The sequence below is a fragment of the Cucurbita maxima genome, unplaced genomic scaffold (genome assembly GCF_002738345.1).
Source record: "Cucurbita maxima cultivar Rimu unplaced genomic scaffold, Cmax_1.0 Cma_Scf00013, whole genome shotgun sequence".
NCBI lineage: Eukaryota > Viridiplantae > Streptophyta > Magnoliopsida > Cucurbitales > Cucurbitaceae > Cucurbita > Cucurbita maxima.
This window is the reverse complement of record NW_019272029.1, coordinates 1,483,186-1,504,224: the sequence shown is the minus strand read 5'-3', so window position 1 is coordinate 1,504,224 and position 21,039 is coordinate 1,483,186. Positions and strand designations below refer to the sequence as shown.

The following is a 21,039-nucleotide window of genomic DNA, read 5'->3' as shown; positions in this document are numbered from 1 at the left end:
AAAAAAAAAAAAAAAAAAAAAAAAAAAAAAAAAAAAAAAAAAAAAGAAATTAGATGTTATATCTATTAAATGGGTTAATTTTTTTTTTTTTTTTAGAATTTTATAATTAGGGCATTTTCTTTTTTGTTTATTATACACAAAATTTGAAGAATTTGGGTTCTTCCCGGGAAAATGAATTAACAAAAACAATTTGTTGCTGAAATTTTTTTGAGCGCTAAAATTCCACTCTCGCCTGGAGAAGATCGAAGATCACGCCACAGAGGCAGAGAGAGAATCGTCGGGTGACATGGCCGCTGCCAGACCTACAAGAACGCCGATGAAGGTACGGCGGAAAACTATCCTGTTCCTCCGATTTGTTCTGTATATCCTTCATAATTTCCCTTCTGATCGGATTCAATTATCTGTCCTTTGGCTTCTCGAAAATTTTAACCCTTAGATTCTGTGGATCCAAATTGGAAGTAGGAAACTAGAAAACAGGCGCAACTAGAACCGATGCTGCTTGGTGCTGCTGGTTACGCCTTTATTTTCCTCGTCTAAGGAATGCTACGGAACATGGAGTTTTGTTTAGAATGTTTCACTGTTACTACGGAAAGATTATTGAATGTGGCTGCTGCTAAATTTGAAGTACTTCTGTAGTTCCTTACTATAACCAATGGTGCAAAACTGTCACTCTGCAGAAGTCTCCATTAATTCATCAACGAGGAAGTGAGTTAAAGTGTTTGTTGGCAGTGGCTGTAAGGAGAGTCATTTTGATATTCAGAGTCGGCTGTTCCAGGACACTCAATTTTTTTCAGTTAGTTTTTCAGTGTATGCTTTGCATGTGGTCTTTGCTGTTTTAGCTTAGAATATAAGTGAATCTTATGAAAATTTTGAGTTCCTGGGAATTGGTAAGTTTGTTTAACCAAGCCAAAAGGCTATTTGAAGTCATAGATATGAGATGCCCACTTTCTGATGGTGGACAGTATTTCCATTTCTTGAAGTTTAAAGTGGAAGTTAGAGATTTAATGCTTTTATGTGAGCACTGGTCACTAAGCCCGAGTCCTTTTTATGTGAGCACTGTTGAATCTTCGAAGTTTCAGGTTTTAGTGATCAGATATCAATAGTGTAACTCTTACAAATTGTAATTTAGAAGGGGATCTTCATTTGTTGTTGCATCTATAAATAAGAAGTCCATGTCAAGTATTGGAGGCCTCTTTTGGTGTAGGCTAAGGTGCTATTGGTTTCTCTTTACAGTCGACACGGCTGCCAGTAGGTTTGTATGCTGCGCAATGTGAGGAATGCTTTAAATGGAGGTTGATAAGTACCCAAGAAGAGTACGAGGATATTAGAAGCAAGCTGATAGAAGAACCCTTTACATGCCATAGGAAAACCGATACTTCTTGCAAGGATCCTCCCGATATTGAGTACAATGCAACTCGAACTTGGGGCATTGACAAACCTAACATCCCAAAGACCCCAGAAGGTTTCACGAGACATTTGGTGCTCAGAAAGAATTTCTCTAAATTTGATGCTTACTATGTTACACCCACAGGGAAGACAGTGAGATCCCCTACAGAGATGCAAGCCTTTATAGGAGCAAATCCACGACACAAGGATGTACCTCTTACAGACTTCAGTTTTACAATCCCAAGATTAATGGACGAAACTGTTCCTGAAAGTAGCTTGAAAGAGGGCTTAGATAGCAGCAGTGCTAAAAGATTTAAGAAAGCAAAGGATGAATTTGCCCATACTGACTGAAAATCACTTGGGCTCCTTGCAGCATTCTGCTGCTATTCTTAACCCATTTGAATGGTTCTATTTTGACTTGTCTTTCAAGTGCTACTGTTGTACCATTTTCGTGTTAGCTTACGAAGACAATTGTGGTGTATTGTATAACATGGCCTTGTGTTTGATGACACTGAATATTCTTGGACTTTGAGTTTGATATGACTAATTAGTAACGACTTTGGAGAAAATAATCCATTTGTATTCGCAAACATGGCGAGTGGTATCAGTATAAACCTTAAATTTTATTGATTTCAATTGAACTTAGATAAAGATTGTTTGTACTATCTACTTTGATTCTCTCGTGCATGCACCAATTTTAGCAAAAAGTCATGTCAAAAACTTACTAAATGCAATGAAACTGAGTTTTCTTTTAAATTATGATTGCTTGAATCCTATCAACAAAAGAAAAACAAAGAAAAAGACAGTTTGTGGCCTTTCTTTAAAGATCATATGAATTGTGTTAAACTTCGAAAAAAAATCAACTAAAAGTGCTCTTAGAGGGGGTTCTGCAAGTGCTCCACTTAAAAGCTTTGCTGATAAATTGGAAACTTCCTGATATTATGATGCAAAAGAAAATTTTGTACTGCTTTGTGATTGAACATTAACGAAAGTAATAGATACTATAACAATGAACAGTGCAGCAACTGAGAAATTGGCTCTTATAATTAAGAGTAAAGTCAACAAACAAACCTCTTGGCAGATTTACTTGCAGAATTAGTAAGGAAGCCTGTTCCCTCTGGCTATTGAAGCTAAAACTTCTGCAGTACACTCCCAACCAGATCATCTACAAATATGAATGTTCTTGAAGAACCCACAATTCTTTTTCACATAGTATTCAACAGATCCTATGGAACCATACCATCTTCTCAAGAACACACCAATCACGAACGAGGCTGGCTTTCACTATAACTGGCGTTAGTCGTGCAGGTACTTGTATCTAGGCTCTGTGTTTTCTTAACTCTGATAAATGTTTGTTTAAACTTTGCAGTCTAATCTATCTTTGTGTATTCAAGCAGCATGTGAGGGGACCTGTAAATTTTCACGAGTGTCCAATATAATACCTCTTCAACTCCAAGCTCTCCCTCAGCTCTAGCAGCATATATGTCTTCACAAATAGCAATCAACCTATAATAACGTTTCAACACACAATTAGTTCATGTTAGAAGAGGTAGTTGACCTCATAAAATATAGTAAAAGCACTTGAACTTTCTTTGAGGGCTGGATTGTAATGTCTCTAAACTTGTGTTTTCGTTGTTCGAACGAATATCAAAAGCAGAGAAAGATTGCAAAAGTGAATTTTGTTACATTACCTATCACAAGAAGGTAGATTCTCATAGGGAATTCTCATTCTCAAGTCAGAGCATTGAAGTCTTATAAAACGGCCAACTGCTAGAACAAAGGTTATGTAAAGACCCCAGATGCTGAACTTGCTGAGAGTGTCCCCCAGAATGCCCTCTGCAAGAAAGGTTAAGCTTAGTAATATGATTTTGAAGCTTCTGTTCTATTAATCATCTTTGCCATATTATTTTTCTTTAAGACTCACGAGGTGGTATTTCCTCAGAGATTACAATGGCTACTGGTCCAGTGAAATGTCCACATTTGCTGACATTTATTGGCTGGATGTCATGGAAGGACCACCAATCGTAATTTTCACGGTTCAAGATGAGATCAGCGCTGACAAAATTGTCCTGTAAATGATCATCGGGTCAGTTGTTTGAATAAAAATTCATACAAGCATAGAAATGATATCAGTTGCTACTGCCTCAGTAGATGAAGAGCAATGACCCCAGATCCTGAAAATCTCAGTCAGGTAACTGCACGATGAATTTTCATGGCTGTCATTTGATTCATGAGTTTTCAAACATGCAATTAAATTTTTTTAAAAAAAATTAATTCTGTGAGAGGTTAGAGAGAGGAATGAAACATTTCTTATAAGAGTGTGGAAACCTCTCTCTAGTAGACGCGTTTTAAAATCGTGAGGTTGACAGCTATATGTAACAGGCTAAAACGGACAATATCTACTAGCGATGGGTTTGGGCTGTTACAAATGGTATCAAAGCCAGGCACCAGGTAGGGTGCCGACAAGAACACTAGACCCGAAGGAGGTAGATTATGAGATCCCACATCGGTTGGAGAGTGGAACGCAACATTTCTTATAAGAGTGTGGAAACCTTTCCCTAGTAGACGCGTTTTAAAACCGTGAGGCTGATGTAACAGGCTATATCAGACAATATCTGCTAGTGGTAGACTTGGGTCGTTACAAAATTTGGTCCCTGTTGTTAGTCCCTAAGTTTTTTACGCGCACAATACTAACCCCTAAGCTCTATAAAGTAGCCACCAAGTTTTGTACGCGTACTATGCATCCCCAAAAAGTTGTCTTGTGAATTAGTTTCATTTAGATCCGGTAATTAATTTTCCTTTCCCTATAACAATGGATACCTGATTGGATATTTTTTTGAAAAATAGTTTTATTAGATTAGTGATATACTCAGATGGCACAAAAATACCTCAATTATTTTTAAAAATATCAAGCTAAACCATATGCCAATGAAGATAGTGGAAATAAAACTATGATACCATCACCCATGAATCCAAAAGTTTAAGTTAACGAGTTACGTTAAAATTTTAATTATATCAATACTTTAACAAATCTTAACGATAAAATATCAGCTAAAGGGTGTAAGGAGTACCTCTTGTTCCAGAGGTCTAACATCACCAGAGCCTGTGACACGAAAGTATCTCTCATAAACATTTTTTATCTGAAAGCTATTCATCGAGCCATTGAGAACTTTCTGGATATCAGATTGATTAGGAAGATCTCGAGGATGAACAAGTCGGTCATATCTTACAACTTCCTTCCCTTTTGGTCTGTCTCTGGTGAGTAGCCAAGTGAAAGCAATGCTTATATCTTGGTTCCAGTCAAGGGAATGAATGAATCTGGACTGAACCACACCAGGGACAAGCCACAGGACACTAGCATCAGCTTGACAACAAATTAACTGAATATCATCCCTATTATATGGACTAAGATAGCCTCCAGGGTCAAGAACCATATTAGCATTCAACTTCTCCCATTTGATCTTTTCACAAAGAGTAGTCTGGTAGAGTGTCAATCTTCCTGAAGATGTCTTGATATCCACTTGGCAACTGGCATCCTTGATTGGGTTTGCAACATTTGTTGGGTTCCCACTACTATACATCTGCAACAAAAAAAAAAAAAAATTGAATAAATTGGGAGTAGGAAAGGAGCCGGCGACTGAAGCCCCGGTGAACGGCGGCCGTAACTATAACGGTCTTAAGGTAGCGAAATTCCTTGTTGGGTAAGTTCTGACCCGCACGAAAGGCGTAAATGGGCCACAATTTGGGACCAGGAAGTTTTGACTAGAAATTCAAGCGTTTCCTTAAGAAATTTGATAAATTGGGAAGAAACAAGTTTAAATTTCAAAAGCTAAAAATGAAATCGTTACCAGCATTGGAGCCCAGATAACACAGATTAATATGAAGAACAAGCATATTCCATTGCAACATTTGGTCATAACAGTTTGCTTATCTCCTTGTTTGTGCTGAGATCTATTCAATACTGCATCACATTTTACAAGGTACAAGCTTGCATTTATGTCCTCCAGCTGAGACAAGAAATTCATATAGTATATTAACTCAACATTTTAGAGCACACAAAACTATGTTGAGCCTACATCCAAATGGTTAGAACAATGAAATAATCACCTTTAGCCAGTCGTACATGGTCAGAGAAGTTGTCGTGCACGACCAGTCCAGTACACATCGTAATTCATATAAGAAGGGAAGAGCCCGGTAAAGCCTGTACCCTAAATAGTTGATTCTTGAAACTTCACTCGTCAAAAATTGTCGATACAAGGTGCTTTTGTGTGGGAGACCGTATCGAATTTGTATCGCTTGCAGTGCTAAAGAAACCGCCTTCGCAAGAAATATAGCACGGAGTGCCAACTCTCCTGCATGCTGATTGGAAGGCTCCATTTGCCATGCATACTCCGTTACCACGTAAGTAAAGAGAACGAGATTGAAAAGGTAAAAGATCACTTTACCGATGGCGAATGAGCAGAGGTAAATACATCGATCCAGCACGATCAAGAAGAATATTATCTGAGGCACAGAGTATGTTGATATAATTCAAGCTATGTGACTGTCATAAAACCTTAAATTTGATGATATGTAATAGATGGACAACTTACCATCAAGATGAACACAAACTCTTTTGGGAACTGATCCTCTAGTTGATATACATCAAGAAACTCAGTATTGTTTTTGATGACAGATTGGTAGAAAATCGCGACAAAGAAGAACACTATCAAATCTGCACCAAAGACATAGGCATATAGATCGATTTCCCTTTTTCCTCCGCCGATCACGGAGAGGATTTGATATGGGAATCCAGTATTTTCAACAAGTCCTTTGTGTTGTGCAAGCCGAATCTCGTTCGTTACATCAGCTGCAGGAGTAAGAGAGTCATACCATTCTGCACAAGTATCAGTTGAAGGAGAAGAATATACTACCTCTAGAACAACCAAGGCCATCTTTGCATTTTCTTTACTTCTTTCAATGCTCTGGACATGAACTCTACTAGAAAACGGACATGGTCGAGGGTTCTGCTCCTTACACCTCCCATCATGGATAATTTGAAGCATCTGATTTATTCCTGACTCGATCCTCTCAGGCTGAATCCCGTATTCTGGCCATACTTGGACATCCATAGAAACCTGGATAAAGTAAGGTGGAGATTCTGCTCCTTGAGTCAGTGACTTCCAGTACTTGCACAAACTCCTGAGTACAAACATCATCATTTTTTCCCCCAAGTGTAGGAGTTCATATGCCTTTTCAGTCAAACCATAATGTCCAAGACTGTGTTTTCTGGGGAGATCACTTTTGTTGAAGGCATTAGAATATGTCCACTCACCATCTTTAGCAGTTATAGAGCTTTGCAATAGAGTAAACAAGTAAACCAGGAACAGAGGCAATGAACTGATAACGAAGGATGAAGTAATTCTATGTGTAGGAAATCCAAGTTCTTGTAGTAAATCCGAATTAATAGTCAACCCACAATGCTGGATGATTATCTGGTACAGATACTGTAGCAATATGTACAATTCTGTGTAAATAAGCATGATGACCCAAAACATATAACCCGGACCGGTGTTTACACACAGGGCATAGACAAAGAGAGCTGCAAGGTAAACCATAGAAAGTAAACTAAAGTTCCATAAAAAGACGAGGATAAAGCAGCAATAGCAAACGACGTCGTTGTTGGACCGCATTTGGGACCATATGTGACGAAAAATCCTTCCCAACTGCATAGTTGCAGGATCAGAACTCTTATCAGAATGCAGCGAGGAAGAACGCTCGAAATGTGTGTACCTAGTTTCTTGGCTCTCAATCTGATCGTAAACCCGATCCTCGGTATTTCTCTGTTCAATCATGTCATCGTCTTGTGTGACATTTAGGAAGCTTGCAAGATTGCTAACAGCTTGATTTCCAATAGATTGTACTTGGGAAACACCATCACCTATAAACTGTACAGCAGACATTAAGGGGTTTCCTTTTGCTGAGCTTTTGTGTTTCCTTTTTCGATCCAAATCTAAAGATATATCTGAAATCTGAGAATCAATCTCACAAATTTCTGGAACTGAAAATTCCATTGAGTGCATTCTTGACTCTGTTCTAAGATTAGCAAGAGATTCCTGCAATTCAGGAAAGGGAGAAGAATCTGTTCTAATCATCTGTTCAACCTTCCCAAGTAGTGTTCCTTCTATATCAGAGGTCATAGCATCATCATCTATCCTAGAAGTACTTTGTTTTCTAAGGAATTCATTCCCTGGAATTGGCGAAGCATTATTGCCATCAAAAGATGAGTTCATGTTATGAAGCTGAATTTGAAAATTCAGCATCTCTGATTTCATTTTCTCGACTTGCAGGTTGCGTTTCCGTTTGCTTTCCTCTGAATCACGGATATGCTGTAACTGTTCAGTTTTCCAAGCAGCTTTTTTTTCCTGCTCGTGAACAATCGCACCGATTTGCTCGGCTTCAAGATATCGGCATACGTATTCAAACTCTTGCAAGGAGAACATGTATGATTGAAGAGAGACCAACATGAAGATAATAATTTCAACAAGAGCAGATCTTGCAGTAATTCGAAATCCATAATCATACTTGTAAAATCCAATCATCTCAAATATGTAATGCATGGTTTCACACTTTCCAGCACTAACTTCTCCTACAAGTGGAGATTGGTAAGCTAGAGAAAGAATAATAAGAGCAAAGTTGTATGCACGCAAGAACTTGAATACTTTGTTCTTCTTCTTCAGAATTTCAAGCCTTAATCTAAAGAAAACCAGTGCAAAGGCAAGATAGCCAAGATGTAGTACATCATATTCAAGAGTTCCAGTAATCAAAATCAAAGCCAGGACAAGATCCAACAAATGACAATAGCAATAGAGCCTCAGGTAATCAAGGATGGTCCACATGCTTTTTGTTTCAAAAGATAGATCCCTCCAAACGAATGTATTTTTACGGTGAGACACCATTTTACGATACGTAGATGATAGCGAGAAACCGGATAAATGATCAGCACGGAGTTTGAGAGACGAAAGCATGAATACCACAAAATAACTGAAAAGCATCCTTGAATCGTCGACAGTCAGTCCTGCATATCAGGTAACATAGACATTAGCATGCCAAAATAAGAAGCGAAACTACAAAGTATCAATAGTTTCAAGATTTTTACCCAGCCAACAGTTCAAACAAAACTGGAAGTACAGATTCGAGATTCGCCAGCAGTCATGACAATGAACACCAGCCTTGCTTGGCATATTCCAATCTGAATTCCACATGTTCATCCAGAAGGCAATATATTCAAGGATAAGAATGGAAGCAAACAAGAACACAAATATAGGCCATAGTTTACGTATAATGCCCCGATCCAAAAGAATGCAGGCAGCCAACAATCCGACGTAGAACAGGGAGACAGAATTTAATACAGCGAAACTAGCAAGAAGCAAGGAGATCATGGTTATCTCAAGACCAAAGAGATGGAACAAATTCTCCATCCAAAATTTCATATATATCTTGAAAATAATCTTCTGCATTTCAAATCTTTCCTTTCTCCAGTATATAATTCGCATTTTGTCCCACTTGTGACATTCTTTGGTGCTTCCCCAAATAAATCCGAACGAATATTTACTAGTGCTGCTACATCTGGAGTTGTCTCGTTTACTCGATGCAGAATGAGGCACTTGAGACTGATTCGAGACGAAGGAAGGCCTTAAAATATGATCTGAACCTTCCTGTTGTACAAACAACCTTCCAGCATCTAATGATGGGTTATTTTTCTCATGAGAGATTGATATGTCGTAATCATCTTCATCTGAGACAAATAATGGACAAGGGTCATCCCATTTCCCTTTATTTAGAGCAGAACCCGGCACCCGCTCCAACCAGCGAAAGACATTATATTGGAGGGTGCATGCAGCAATTATCAGAACTTTTCCCCTTAAGCCTAATTCCAGACCCCAAAATCCAGGCTCAAAAACTCTAAAACCCAGAAAATAAGACAAATTTGAATGCTTTTGTCCAGGAAACATACCAGCTTGCTTACCCCACATCTGGAAAAGGTATTCAGCTGTCATGATAACTCCTGTATATGCCAGAAACAGCTTTGATGGGATATGAGAAATCTTGGGTAAAGTGGAACATACACCGAGGCCGAGAAGATATAACAATCCAAATGCACTGATCGGTGATATCGATGCATAGAAAAGAGAAGCAAACAGAATCTTGTCACTGTGCCAACTAAGGAAGCGTTTTACAAACCCGAGTCGCCCGTATTCTAAAGGCTCGGGTTCATCAGAGCTATTATATCTGCTCTGTCGTCTCTCATAGCTGTAAAGTTGCATCACAATCAACACAGCCAAAGACTGCCAACAATTTTGCAAAGATGAAGCCTCTGAGTTGTATCCCAAAAAGAAATAAAGATCAATTGATCTGGATAACCATATCCTAAAGCTGGGGAAGCTGCTTAAGCAATATATGAAGATAAACACTATAATTGCATAGGCTTTCAATGGGAACCATAGTCGCCTCTTTGTTCTTTCAACCAGTTGTCTTCCAATCATCCAAACAAGAAGAAGGAATAAGTAACCAAAGGATATATAATTTGGTTTGACAAAGAAAACCGTGAGAAGAATAGTCAGAAATGCAATATAGGTTCCACATGATCTGTACATGGATAGGAACTTCTCTCCAATGGAACTCAGGAATGATGCAATCTGTCTCTCTGCAGAGAAACAAAATAAATGAGCGATATGAATGATGCAGTGGCAAATGGATACAGAGCTGACGAACCACCAAAAGTGTTGATTCAAATGATAAAACATATAAACCGAATAAATCTGTAGCTCCTATAAACGAAACGATTGCTAATTCATATAAAAGTTGCATCCAAATTGATAAAAAAACCTAACACTAGATCAAAGTTTTTGGATCTTGACCTTTGTGCATATCCATAATCATCAAAAGAATAAAGCTTCCATGGCTAGATGATCAAGCATCAATTTGATTCAACCAAAAAAGCTCAAACCAACAATCAAGTTTGTAAATTTTTCTTGAATGTATCAGGGCTCAAATAGGAGAGCAATATAATCAATGATGAGTTTTGATAGTAATACCATGTGAAGGATTATCATGGCAATAATTATTCGTCGTGCCCGTATAAACTGATAGCAGAACTGATTTATTAAGGCCAGCTCGTAAAATGCTAAATCCAACTGGGGGACTAGGTGTGTGCTGCACAATGGCAGAAAAAGAAAATAGCATTTCAAAACCATGGTTATGAATTGTACAAAAGCCAGCAAGCATAGTTATTTCCAGGAACTCCCACATGCTATCACGTCCAAGGAGACCTGCAACGAACCAGTGATAAAATGATAAAATGAACCAAAAATAAGTACAGTGCTCCATTTTTAAAATCATAATATAATATCCTCGAACGAAAGCACACATTACCTAGTTGCAACAGAATTTCCCTACACAAAGAACCTTCCCGATCTAACACATTCGATATCAAGTTGATCTGAAGAAGATATAACAATGCAAAATGAATCTCATTTAGAAGAATCAAAGACTGGCGCATCTTTCTGCTAACTTCGTGGCTCAAAAGGTATAGGAGGAAGAATACCACTGAAAACATTGAAACACAGAATCAATAAGAAAATCGTGGAACTTAAGATCATAATTTGTAGCTTTCATGTCATAAGAATCAACCAAAAATAACGCAAGTTTCCACTGTACTTATTAATTGGCATATAAAAACATACCATACACAGCATGGATGAAACCGGGCTTCATTGCCACCAGGAATATCAAAGTTAGAACGATCGCTCGAGAGCTTTTGCGCAAACCCCATGCAATAGTTGCCACAATTAAAACCTTGGTCTCTCCTGCCTCTGAAAATTAAATAGTGTAAAGGACCCGATTCTACCGCTATCAATGAATCAAACAATACGAATATACTTCAGAGTAAGATAATCAATATTTCTAAGGTGATAAAGAATACAGGACAAATGAACTATTTAACCAAGAATCACACTCCTCCCAGAATGTTTAAAAGTTTATATTTACCAAAAAATTGTATTTATATACAGCACCTATTGACAAGAAGCTTCTGCATAGTCAATTAGCTAACTATCTGACAAAGAAAATAACCAAACTTATCCTACAAAAAATGGAAAACTATACAAGGCCTACTTGGACCGCAAATATTGTCACATAGGTATGGATATTAAATATCTGAGATTTAAAAGTCTTGTGAAACCAATGGCTTGTCTAGGATTATTCCCCCGCCCCGCCCCAAAACTGACATGTTTGTCTCTTCCCAAAATCAAACAAGGAAAAAAATTTGTTTTTTAGCACAAATCAAGTGAACCAACGGAATCAGAAAGAGTCATTTTCTTTCCAATTGCTGCAGTCATCAAAAATCCAAATCAAGTCCTTTTCATGTAAAGAGAATGCGAAAAAGCTAAAAGAAAAAAGAGATTTCTTCTTGGAGAAAAATGTTCTTTGTTTGGCCTAAACCAACCACTTTCTGAAAACTCAGAGGTCTTTTTATCAGCCTTTTTTTTGTTTGGCGAGGGGAGCTTGAAGACATTTTAGTTCGATTTTCTTCCTTAAGCAGATCAACAGACCCGAGTGCTTGCCTAAGGCCTTTGCATCTGTTTCCAACTTGATATGGACCCAGGCCTGAGATTGTCATACTACTCGTAGGCAGACCAAGGAAAGGGGAAATTGTCCCAATGGCAAAGACCCATTTTGTGGTAAAAGAGATACGATCCAAGGTTGTGACACAACTTCAGCGGGTATAAAAAGGAAGGCATGAAATGGAATAACTAATTCCCTAGCAACCTAACAAGGCAGCCAATTGGTCATAAAACTTAACTAACCAATCAGCCTAAAAGCTTTAAAATAAAAACTCCATACAAAAGAATTAAAGAAACCAGCCAAATCCCAACAATCAATCAATTACTAATTACCTCTAGCACTGCAGTTGTCATTTGAAGAACGCTCGTCCTCATCGGACACGCAAAGGAAAACTGAGTTGTTTACAAGATTGACCAAGGCAACCAAAATTCCGAGACAAAATTGTGCAAGCAGAAAGAATCCTGGTATTGGATAATGCCACAAACCCACCATCTCCCAAACATCCATGTCCTGCAGACATAACCAAGAAAGACTACCATTGATGTCTGTGTCGTAATGAAAAAATCGATATTTTGTAAATTCAATAATACCTTTCCAATCTTCTGATTCAAAAATGTGAATGCTACATTGAAAATATATGTGCTAATAGCCCAGAAGAGAATGAACACAAGCAGCAGCCCATTCAATCGATGCAATTGGAATAATGAAGGAAAGGCATATACGATGAACCCAACATATGCGAGTAACCCAAATGCACATAGACTTGCAAAATGGAAACTCCAGAAGGACAGAGCAACCAAGGAGACCTGTCACAATGAGCTCTGAAAGCTTAAATAAATCTTAATATGGTTTAACTCAAAACAAGAAAATAACTTAGAATCGTTAAAATGGCATTAACAGAACAGTAGAGAAATGAATTGGACTAAGAAAACATTAACGAAGTGTTCAATCTCTATTTAAAAAAAACTATGCACACTAAAAAGTTTACAGAAAATTCTTTCTTTGGATGAATTTTATTGAATACATGAAAATAAAAGGCATCAGCTAAGGATAAAAATTATTAAATTGGCTGGAAGGAATATAAGAAATGAAGTATTTACAAAAACTTTAGAGAGGCAAGTCTAAACAGAAGGCTGATAATAATGTATCCTTAGCAACGGCATCGAAGGGCTACGATTCATTCTGAGCCAAACACCCCACAAGTGTAGCCTGGATAGAATTGCACCACAACACACTATCCCTACTTTTGAAGGACAATCGTGCAAGAATTGATAGACTCCATTACAAATTGTTACAAATTGTTCCAGGAAATATCCAAAGATTTTTTTTTTAAGTTCAGCAATACGCGTGGTGGAGATTCGAACATCTGATTTTTTGGTTGATGATAAAATGTCTTAACTAATTGAGTTATGCTTAAACTGGAGATAGATAATTAAAATAAGGATCATCTCCAAAGAAAGAGCAAGAAGACAGAGATAATTAAAATAAGGATCATCGACCAATTTGCTTTTAGTCACTCTGTTCCAAGGGAACTCAGTTCCTTAGGAATATCCTACAGCCACTAAAACACAAGTTTTTTTCATTCCTCAGAGATTTTACACCAAAAAAAAAAAAAAAAAAAACAGAAACAAAAATAAAATCGACTCGTGGTACTAAACCCAACCTCCCAAACTCAGGCAAGCTCACAAGAAACAAATTGAAAACTGGAAACATCATAACAAAATGGCTAGCAACTATAAAACCAAATCATCATTCCTTTCATAGAGCATATCATATTTATATTCAACATCATATCTATAAAAGATTAATACACCCATGACTCTCCACGGCCCACAAAGTTAACACACCCATGGGAAGAAACAAACATAAGTCTACGATGGTCCACATAAAATATTATGATTAGAAATATATACCGGGAAACCATACGTGAAAAAGTTAATAGTAAATGTTCGGAAAACTTCTCTCCTCAACAAAACATTAGTATGCTTCACACCAGACCTGCAACATTCAACAACAGGTATATATAAGCAAAATAAGAATCATAATACAAATACACCCTGTAAATATAAGCTTTGATAATTTCATAAGAAATTCTTGAAAACCGTGGTAAGCAGAGATATAAACGAGGGGGAGAAGGGAAAAAAATCAATAAGTGAAAGAAAAATTGTGTAAATCAGATATAAACAACTTAAGTTTGAGACCTCAATTCACGAATGAAAAATGAATGCTTGGAGGGAAGAAGTTGCTCCACTAAGTTGCTTTCCCTCATTGACATTATGAAATCCATTTCCTCAAGATCGCACTTGACACAAGAAAGCTGCATAAGAAGCATTATAATACAACTAATCAGTCAAGCAGAGGATGAGGGTCAGCAATTTACAACCATAAAGCGAACAAACTATTCTCAATTCAAAAGAGTTTCTAGGGTGAGTCATAAGGAGTCTAAACTGTAAACGTTGAAACAGATACTTCCTGCTTCACATCTTGCCATCAATATGCAAAGCATATGTTAAAGAAAAAATAAAAATTAAGAAATAGACAAACAAGTTACATACCATGATATAGAAAAGTATAAGAGAAATATAGGAACAGATCCCAGGCCATTCGGAGGTTGACGATACTTTAAACAGACCAATGAATCCAGCTACCCATTTCAACATACTAGGGTACTCCACCGGAAGTTGATACACATAAACAAGAAAAATAATGAAACCTGCATATAGTTGAAGAGGCCTCCACCACCTTCAAATAACATGTAAAGTAGAATCATAAAAAAGATGCAACTGATAAAAACAACTTCAAACTACAACAGAGTATGCGTGCACCAAAGTTTGTGGCCAGGAAACAATCAAGAATCCCGGAGGAACAACCTGAAAAGTCCTAAAAAGTTGCTTGTTAAAGACCAATCCACCAGACCTACACAGCTGCCAATGAAAAATGGAAGCGAAACCCATGAGGGATTGCTAATTCCCACAATAATCTGAATGGCAGGAAGTAGCAAACAGGAAGCAACCCTTAGATGAGAACCTGCCATTTCCAACAGAAATTAAATCCTCGTATTTCATTTTGTAAAGAAATCTTAAGACACAATTTAATTGCAAAAGAGGGATCAGTAAATGGGTATGGATTGCGAAGTGCTCCAAATGCAGAAGAGGTTGATTGATAATTAGTCATATATGCATGATATATCATCCTAGAAAATAGACAAATACTGGTTTGTACACTCTCATCCTCCTTTGCCCCCAACAAAAAGGATAAAACACCATGAAAGGCCCAAGTTATCTGAATTAAAGTTGATTTAATCAACTAAATTATTTCATAAAATTCATGATTCCCTCTATTGGACATTTGAGCTGAAGTGCTTATAGAGAAAAATATTATATCTTGATTGTGAAATACATCAAAATTCATTACTTGAAGCATGTAAATGCACAAACAAATTTTTCTCCCCCCTCTGGCAAACAATTTAACCTAACATACTCCAACTGCTGACTTAAAGGATTTACTTCCAGAAATTTCCTAAGAAATAGGTTAATCTCTTCTCTTCTTTTTACATAAATTTATACTTCGGTGAATGTGCATCAAGCTCTATAATGCAGCATGCTTATGGAGTTGGAGTAAATTCTTACGAAAGAAAAAAAAAAGCTAATATTCAAATAATAAAATGGTGCTAACGATCTACAAACCTAGATGATCGACAAAAGAAAAGAAATGAACCCAGCATGAATCTCCCCTTTGAACAAAACCAATTCTGTACCAGAAAATATCAGCAGCGGCAACAAAAATTGATAACAGTTGTACGACCAAGAAATAAATAACAGAAGGCGATTTCCATGACTGAATTCTGCAAATGATCCACAGGAATTAATTTTCAGTAAGTAGAAGCAAAAAGTGAACTAAAAGAAGAAAGGAAAATGATTGTGGTCAGCTCTTACGTCATGAAACCAATCAGCTTAGCCCACCATGCATTGGCTATGCTCCACTTATATCCCTCAAGAGACCATATAACAAGGAAGGTAACTTGAGCAAGAATAACAAGCGAAGAGAATATGATAATTGGCCAAAATACCAAAAACCGCCGACCAAAAATAAACCCTACAATAAAGATGCACCATGTATTAACAAAGAAATAAATAATTATATTTAAAAAATTTGTAAGAAACCATGTTTTCATTGAGAAAAGGAAAGAATATCAAGGGCATACCAAAAAAAAAAAAAAAAAAAAAAAAAAAAAAAAAAAAAAAAAAAAAAAAAAAAAAAAAAAAAAAAAAAAAAAAAAAAAAAAAAAAAAAAAAAAAAAAAAAAAAAAAAAAACCCTCTCAAACCTCCTCCAAAGACCTCTTAACCCATTCCTCTCAAGCCACGCTCCCTGACAAATAGCAAAATGACAAGCCTGCCACTAGAGTTTCCCTTCATTCCAAAAGGAGATGAGCGAGGTGAAAAAACTGGTCATGGAGCAACTCTAAAAATTTTATGATATCCTTATTTAAGACGTTTTCCCAATGAGTTAAATTACTTGTTTTGAATTGTGTTTATAAGACTTCTAGTTTACGGAAACGAGAGAATTTTGAATTAATGGTGCTTTTTAATTTTTTATGTTGTTGAACTATTTGATTAAATTGCATGTCTTCTAAAATTTCTTTTAAAAGATACTCCGATCATGATTCTACTAAATTATTTTTTAGCATCCTTTCAATTAATTTAAATTACAAAAGATTTAGTACTTAATTAACGGCTTCGGCCAGTACGTGAGCAAAAAGCTGGGCCGTTGCATCTTTGAGGAGCAAAAAGAAAATCCCTTGAAGCTAAAGAATTTTAAGTTCATAATGATTCACCATTAGCTCTCTTACAGTTATGCTTCAAGTACAATACCATTCATTAATTAAATTTATTCCGCTTCTAAGAAACAGTGAAATAAGAATTCACTAGGCATAAACGAACAATAACTAAAGCTAACAATCAATATTATCAACTCTAATATTGACAGAGCATTACCTATTTTATCTGCATTAAATTGAATGAAAAGAAACAACAATAAATCAGTAAGAGAGATCAGACTCCAATTGATTAAAGCCGCTGCAAGAAAATGAGAAAATAAAAAGAGTTAATTAATAGTTCCGGAGGTCAAACAAACGAAGTGTATCAGTTGAGATGTAAGGAAGCTATAAAATAAAATAACTCTAACCAAAACATTTCAAGAATTCTAAGTTCAAACACTAACATCGTACTTTTCTATTATTCGAAGGAAGAGCTTAAAAGTGGAATTTGGTCTCATGTTTCCTTGACCTTTTAATGGCATAATGGTTGTATGTGAATGGCATCTTTTAATTACTCCTTGACGTCTATATATGTCAATTGTAATTACTCTTCAGCGTCTATATAACTACTCTTTTCATAATTTCATTCTTACTTAATGAATGGTCACATATCTTAACAATAAAATAATAATTACAAAAAGGAACTTATTTTCAAAAAAAAAAAAATTGCCAGATAGCCCTTTAATCATCCATTGATCCGTTGCTTTTTTCACTAATAAAAGTTGGATAAATTTTTCATGCTACGTTGGTGTATGCTTAAGAGAGTTGTGGATTATCTACTTGAAGCTTGGGAATGGCTTATGTCTAAAGCTGAATTTTTCAATTCTTTAGTAGAATGCCTATAATGGTCAGGAAGAAGTGGTGGGTTCGTTCAAGACGTGCAGTAGACTTTAGTTTTATGTGCTAGTTTATTTTCTTTGTTCTAGTTTCATCTCTTTCGGTTGGAATTCTTGTCGTTAAAAAGGAAGCTTTCTGAAGTTCCTGGTTAGTAAGATTTAAGGCATATCCAACCCCCTCTTCCAAATGAACGTGGTTTTATGATACAAAGTTCCTTTCCCGTCCGGGTTTGAAAACGAATCATACTAACAGCAAAACTGCAGAAGAGACCTGACCACCTCAAGCCAATTCCAAAATTTCTACATAAAGTAAAAGAATTCATAACCTAAGACAAAAGAAACACAATGTCAAAGCAAGATGGCTTATGAAAAAGGTCAACCAGAAGGTATTGATGTCAGGATGGTAGCAAACACATGACCTAGTTTGTTCCATGTTCAGATTCCTACATCTAACACAGCATGCTTGTTCAAATTGAGCGTAAATATTAGACCATTTACAGATTCCCAATTTACAATGAGAGAGGCATGACTATAGGAATAAAAATATTAGACAATTTATACCAAGATATAGTATGGCAAACAGCATTGTCGATGAGCACTCCATATAGTTCTATGTCTTTTACATGAATACTCTTTGATTTCTTTCTTTCCACAGATTTCAAAAGAAATCAATGATAAGGTTTTTCCATAACAGGATTTTTGCATTCTTGAAAGGTGGTACATTATGGTCATGTCCAATAAATCATTTATCTCCCTAGGGAAGGTGAGATGTCATCCGAAGATATGGAGAATTCTTGTCCAGAAATTTTGAGCGTATATGAATCACATAAATAAGTGGTTTTGTGATTCATTGTTTTTCTTGCGTAATAGGCACCAACTTGGAAATAGAGTTACAAATGGCATTCTATTTTGTAGATTTTCACTTGCGATAATGACTTTATACGCTATTTTCCAAAGGAAAATTTTCACCTTTTTATGGTGAATTTCCTTTCCACACTGTCTTTGCTAACGTGGGGTTTATTACTTCTATTTTTTTTCCAATGTCCACCATCAAAGATTTTGTAGAAAAGATCCCGTAATCACTTCGAAGCCATGTCAATGAGTTTTTTCTTTAGACAATACAACTAGGGCAAGATCAAGGCTTAATTCGGCCCATAGCTTCATTATCTTTTAGGTTCCTACCAATCATCATGTCCCATAAGTTGTTGATATCATTCCATGTTTCTTTGATCGTAGTTGTTTTACTATGAGAGAGTCTATACAAAAGTGGATATCACAAGGTTAGCTTGGTGTTTGCAATCCAAGGATGGATCCAAAATCCTCCTCACCACCCTATGGCAAATTCAGTTGGAGATAAGGTTTTGGTGTTTTTTTATGTACTTTTATGGCCCCTTTGCACAAGATGGAGGGGTTGATTTGTATGTGATGTAGGAGTATATTTAGTCTTTACAATTTTTCTCCACAAGGCGTTTTCTTCGTGAAGATATCTCCATATCAATAATGGCAAGAAGAGCTTTATTCTTCTCCTTTATTGAAAATAGACCAAGTCCTCCCTCGTCTAGTGGGAGGCTTATGATATTTCATCAGATAAGATGTGGGTCATCTTTCCACTAATAGTTTCCAATAATCTTTCTATATCCGTAACCAATTTTAGTGGCATTTCAAATAGAGACGTATAGTAAGTGGGGAGATTGAACAATGTAACTCGTATTAGGGTGAGCTTTCCGCCTTTGGAAGTATAACATGATGACCATGTCGATAACCTTCTTTTTATTTTTTCAATAATGGTCTTCTAGAAGGAGAATGATTTGTGGTTCCCTTTAAAGGTAATCCTAGGTACATATTCGGTCATTCACCCTTTTTACAACCGTATCTAGTGGCGCAATCTTTGATAATCTCTGTGCCAAAATTGATACCCATAACAACACTTGTTCATATGTGCTCCATTTTTTTTGCCTAGCATCACCAAGTTTCTCACTAAAACACTCAATAGGGTGGTTTTCTTGGGAAAGTACAACTCCTACACCCACACCCCATTAAAACTAACTTTATTGAACTCTGTTCTTGGAGAAAAGCTTTTGGATAAAACTGATTAACACCTCTTACAACCTAATGACACCTATTTAAAAGGCTGCAAACCCGCCTTTGTTCCTTAACTAACAGTAACTAATACCATTATGTCTTTAAACTTGATAAACAAAACTAAATGTTCTAATCCCTCAAACTAAGGATGCTAAAAAGATAGCTAGAACAACGACCAATGATTACATCAAGAACAGTTTAGATCCTAAAAAATGTCCCCGCAGATATGAAACTGAGCAAAAAACACAGCAAGCCCTCGACCAGTTCCAAAGCAAATGGTGCAAATATCTCATAAGAACAGGAACTCACAAGAAGTTACAACATGAAAATAGACGAACGCTTACCAGTTAGAAGCAGCAGCGGTAACAAAAACCCACCAAGAAAACTCCCCATGAGAGACGAATGGCAGAGAGCGATCACTTCGATTCCATCATTAGCACTGCTCCGGCAATGGGTTTTCGATTTAAATCAAAAATCGTGAAAACCCATTTCCAGAAGCGCTAGATGGTCATATTAATATATCGAAAGCTCTGTCCAATTCAGAAAGTAAAAAAAAAAAGTGTTGATTATAGGCTTGCAACAGAAGAAATCAGAATTATATTGATTGGCGGTGGAATAGTATATAGTTCTTTAATCTGCCAAGCCTGTAGAATCAAGCAGGCTTTAGAATCGAAGCTCCGTAAATGTTCGTAGAATAAATAGGTAACTGAATTCGGATACGTTGAAAGATGATCTGCGGGAACTGTATTTATGCAGAAGCCCAAATTAAATAAATAAATAAATAAATAAAATCAACCGATTTGCTGGTTGTTGGGTGGCTTCAGCGAATGGCCACCGCCACCGTCGCGGCACGCCACCACGTGATGTTCCGATTCTATGTATCGTTTAAAAATCATTATTCACAGATATTTTTTTTGTAAATAAAAAAATATTTAAGTTGTTTTTGCTAATATATATTTGTATATTATAAATCTCGATTAATCCTTAATATCGGTATTAAATATTTTTATTTATAGATATAAAGACATTTAAATCAAAAATGATATATAGTTAAGTTTTTTCATTTAATTTAAAAATTTTAATTAATGACTTTAAATATTTTTATTTATAGATATAAAGACATATTTAAATTGAGCCAATAGATAGTAAAAAAGAATATATATAATATATATATTTATAGTTTAGTCCCTCCAATTAATTTAAAATTTTTAACTAATAATTTATATATATATATATATATATATATATATATATATATATATATATATATATATGATAAATCTCGAAATTTTTAATATCAATGTTAAATATTT

At 36.1% G+C, this 21,039-nt stretch overlaps 2 protein-coding genes across 2 annotated transcripts; one reads left to right on the top strand and one right to left on the bottom strand.

Moving 5' to 3' along the window:
* The first annotated feature begins 123 nt into the window (after positions 1 to 123).
* LOC111488845 (methyl-CpG-binding domain-containing protein 4-like) lies at positions 124 to 1,971 on the top strand. Its single transcript, XM_023136790.1, has 2 exons — positions 124 to 322; positions 1,234 to 1,971. The coding sequence occupies exons 1-2, from the start codon at positions 287 to 289 to the stop codon at positions 1,735 to 1,737; spliced, it is 540 nt and encodes a 179-aa protein (XP_022992558.1). The 5' UTR covers positions 124 to 286; the 3' UTR covers positions 1,738 to 1,971.
* A 464-nt stretch (positions 1,972 to 2,435) lies between these two features.
* On the bottom strand, positions 2,436 to 20,467 carry LOC111488810 (piezo-type mechanosensitive ion channel homolog). The gene is made up of 21 exons (XM_023136721.1): positions 20,071 to 20,467; positions 16,987 to 17,067; positions 15,927 to 16,086; positions 15,678 to 15,835; positions 14,862 to 15,018; positions 14,547 to 14,733; positions 14,193 to 14,308; positions 13,905 to 13,989; positions 12,582 to 12,797; positions 12,324 to 12,501; positions 11,112 to 11,240; positions 10,801 to 10,974; positions 10,464 to 10,697; positions 8,525 to 10,072; positions 5,979 to 8,443; positions 5,494 to 5,889; positions 5,235 to 5,393; positions 4,458 to 4,967; positions 3,311 to 3,455; positions 3,078 to 3,222; positions 2,436 to 2,892 (listed from the first exon to the last, which is right to left on the bottom strand). The coding sequence occupies exons 1-21, from the start codon at positions 20,117 to 20,119 to the stop codon at positions 2,757 to 2,759; spliced, it is 7,428 nt and encodes a 2,475-aa protein (XP_022992489.1). The 5' UTR covers positions 20,120 to 20,467; the 3' UTR covers positions 2,436 to 2,756.
* Between the last annotated feature and the right edge of the window lie 572 nt (positions 20,468 to 21,039).